Source organism: Alligator sinensis, unplaced genomic scaffold (assembly GCF_000455745.1).
Source record: "Alligator sinensis unplaced genomic scaffold, ASM45574v1 scaffold700_1, whole genome shotgun sequence".
In the NCBI taxonomy this organism is placed as follows: domain Eukaryota; kingdom Metazoa; phylum Chordata; order Crocodylia; family Alligatoridae; genus Alligator; species Alligator sinensis.
Genome location: NW_005842531.1, coordinates 234,796 through 238,023, shown reverse-complemented (window position 1 = coordinate 238,023; position 3,228 = coordinate 234,796). Strand labels below are relative to the sequence as shown.

The following is a 3,228-nucleotide window of genomic DNA, read 5'->3' as shown; positions in this document are numbered from 1 at the left end:
CTCTTTCCTGCCTATGCAGGGGGGTTGGACTCAATGATCTATTGAGGTCCCTTCCGGCCCTAACATCTATGAATCTATGATGGCTTTATAGCCTGGGGGTTAGGATACTATCTTGGAAAGTATTCAATTCCCCATGGACAAAAGAAATATTAGAACATGTATATAGAGGTAGGTACACACATACATACATGTAGAACATATGTATATGTATAAGAGAGTGTGTGTGTGTGTGTGTGCGTGTGCGCGTTTTCCCAACCTAAATTGGGCTTAAAATTATTCCAGCTGAATTGTTATTTTCCAGCAAAACAGGAACAAGGGTCTTACGTGGTTAGTATTAGACAGTATTTTCCTAGTTTATGAAATGCATTTTTGTTTCTCATGAAATATAGCAAATATAATTACATTTTATGACTTATGATAATTGCAGATTATGACAAAGTGCTCACAGAAGTGCAACCTTTCTTGTGACAAAGCTAGATGTAGTCTGACAACTGCTTTCACCAACAAATCTTTTCTCTACCAACATTTATCTACCCCATCATCTATATATTTTTGTCTGTGCAGACGCTTTGACTCAAATAAAGTATGCTTAATATGTATGACGTTCTATAACTACTGGCTGTAAACAAAACTAAAGCAACAGTTTGACAACTTGAGGTACAAACACTGCTAACCAGAGACCTCTGTCTACCTGTAACAATGTATTTTTCTATTTAGCTTTTTACTCACATCTTGACCATGCTGATTTTCTCCGTATATGTATTCAGAACGCTTAAATGATGAGTCACCCAATCTGTATCCACCACCAGAAAATGACTGGTAAAAGTATTTCAAAGAAAGGTAATTAAAAATATGCAGAACAGCCTAAGCAGACACAGGAAACAGTTTATAGAAGTATTTAGTTCTGTGTGAGCATATAAATTAAAATACATCTCTCTCTTCTTCTATGGTAAAGCAGCAAAAACAACATTCCTTACACCTTTTAATTAGCCAAGTAGGCATAGTAATTATAACAAGGCTAAGCTCTTTTTGCACTACAAGATGTTAAACAGGGAAACTGAACATTTTCAGACGTTAACATTAGAATTCAATTAGTTTGGCAAAAAGACTAATTGATTAGGTTTTTATTAAACTTAATTAAAAATAAATCAAACATAATCCAAGTTCAGGCAAATTAAAACATCTGACAACTAATCTAAAACTGTCTTTACTGGCTTTGTAATTATGAGTAATAGATTTAAGTGTATACAAGCCAATAGTGTCTTCATAATATCTTCTGATTTTCCTTAAAGATGCACTTTTACTTAATTTATTTTTTTATGATCAGATGCAGTTAATTCAGGGACCTATACATTCTAATATTATAAAAGCCTAAGTCTGTCTGTCCATAATGTTTTATTTGTGCTCTGATTGGCTGCCAAGGCAAGCCAATCAGAGTGTCCTACACAGACAGAGACAGACAGTGGAGCATCGTCATGACAGTGGGGACTGAGTGGCTGGAGGGTAAGCGGTGTGGGGAGGCGAGGAACAACCGTGGCTCCATCCGGAAGTGGCAAGGGGAGTGGGGGTGGGGAATGGCCCCAGTCCCAGCTCCAGCCTGAAGCAGCGGGGAGAGGGAGGAGGAGGAGGTGGGGGAAAAACACCCTGGCCCCAGTCCTGGTCTCGGCCCTGACCCGAAGCAGCAGGGTGGAGTGGGGGGAACAGCCCCAGCCCGAAGCGGTGGGGGGGAATGGCCCTGGCCCCAGCCCCAGCCCAAAACAGCGGGGGGAGGCAGGGAACGGTCTAGACCCCGGCCCCAGCCCGAAGCGGAAGGGGGGAGAGGGGGAACGGCCCCGGCGCTAGCCTGAGGTGGGGGGCGGGGGAAGGGACGCACGCTTCTGCCCTCGCCCACCCCACCCCCTCATTCTTGATGGGCAATTGGCTAGTAACTATATAAGAAAATAGGTATTATATTAACACCTCTTCTATCCCTCTTTTATTCTTACCTTGGCTTTACTGAAATCACCTGAGGCTCTTGTGGCTTCATCCAATGGAACTGCCCCATGTTCTTTTGCTTCTTTGAAAAGTTCATTAACAATTTTACCAGGTTTATGAGAAGGACCAGCAATCTGTAGTCCACCATATTCTGAGTCACCTGAGTAAAATCTTTAAACAGTAACATTAATGAGTGGCAACATTTTATATGATGGAACTCAACTTTTTTTAAATGAAAAAAAATTAGTAAGTAAATGGAGCCAAATTTGGGTACAAAGCAGAAGGGTTCTATCCAGTTCTCACTTTCCAGTATTTCTAGGTCACACTGTTCCAAAGGCATTCCACTAATGGAACACAAATAGATCTCTAATTAGGAAGCAAAGCAATCTGCTTTAGTGAATTAAGCCCTAAAATCATGATGGATTTATGCATCTTTTGTAGATTCTGCCTGGAAAGAACAAGGTCCTCTAGAGAAGTCCTGTGCATGGCACTAAGATTGGTCAGAAAACAGATGGAAACTTATTAGTTCCTTTAGAGCAGGGACGGGCAATTATTTTGGGAAGAGGGCCTTTTACCCAGTTTTGGCAAGCTGTCAAGGGCTGCATGGGTAGCCCCGCCTCTTAACAGGTGTCCCACCCCCTGGTCACTATCTTTGGACCAATGTCTCAGGGACAGTGCTGGTGGGGCCTAGAGTGGGGCGCAGGCTGGCAGGGGTCTGTGGAGCTGGGTTTGGCTGCACTAGCAGGGAGTGGGGAGGGGCTGGCCCAGCTCCATAGAGCCCCTGCGGGCCAGGATCCCTGTACTCCTGCTGCCCTGCTCTGGGCCCCACTGGCACTGGCCCCGGGACACCGGTGTGGGCCTAGTGCACCTGCTCACTCTCAGTGCCCCGCAGCCCCACAGTACAGGCACGGCTGGGGGGCAAGGGCTTTGGGTGGGAGGCAACGGTCATGAGCAGGGCTGGGGGCAGGGGCTTTGGGTGGGGGGCACAGTGCAGCAGGGCTGGGGGGCAGGAGGCACAAGAAGGGCATGCATGCTGCCATGTACCCCTGCCCTCATTTTGTTTTGAGCAGGCACAGGCAGCCCCACATGGGCTGTGAGCGGCTGCAGTGCACTCCACTGCAGTCCACTTTTCCCGTGCTCAGCACCAGCTTGTAACCCGCCCCTGCTGCCAGCCTGGGCCTGGGCCCCACACCAGCTCCGGGCTCGCCCGTCGGAGCTGTGCCACAGTAGCAGCAGCTGTTGGCCCCCTGGCTT

At 46.4% G+C, this 3,228-nt stretch overlaps 1 protein-coding gene across 1 annotated transcript in view; it reads right to left on the bottom strand.

Moving 5' to 3' along the window:
* UBXN2B (UBX domain protein 2B) overlaps nt 1-3,228 on the bottom strand; it is a 30,288-nt gene that overhangs the window by 20,515 nt on the left and 6,545 nt on the right. Inside the window, exons 5-6 of the mRNA XM_006031823.3 lie at nt 1,986-2,145; nt 730-816 (exon numbers count right to left, since the gene is read on the bottom strand). Of these exons, the coding sequence (XP_006031885.1) occupies nt 730-816; nt 1,986-2,145 (247 nt within the window). The remainder of the gene's footprint in view (nt 1-729; nt 817-1,985; nt 2,146-3,228) is intronic.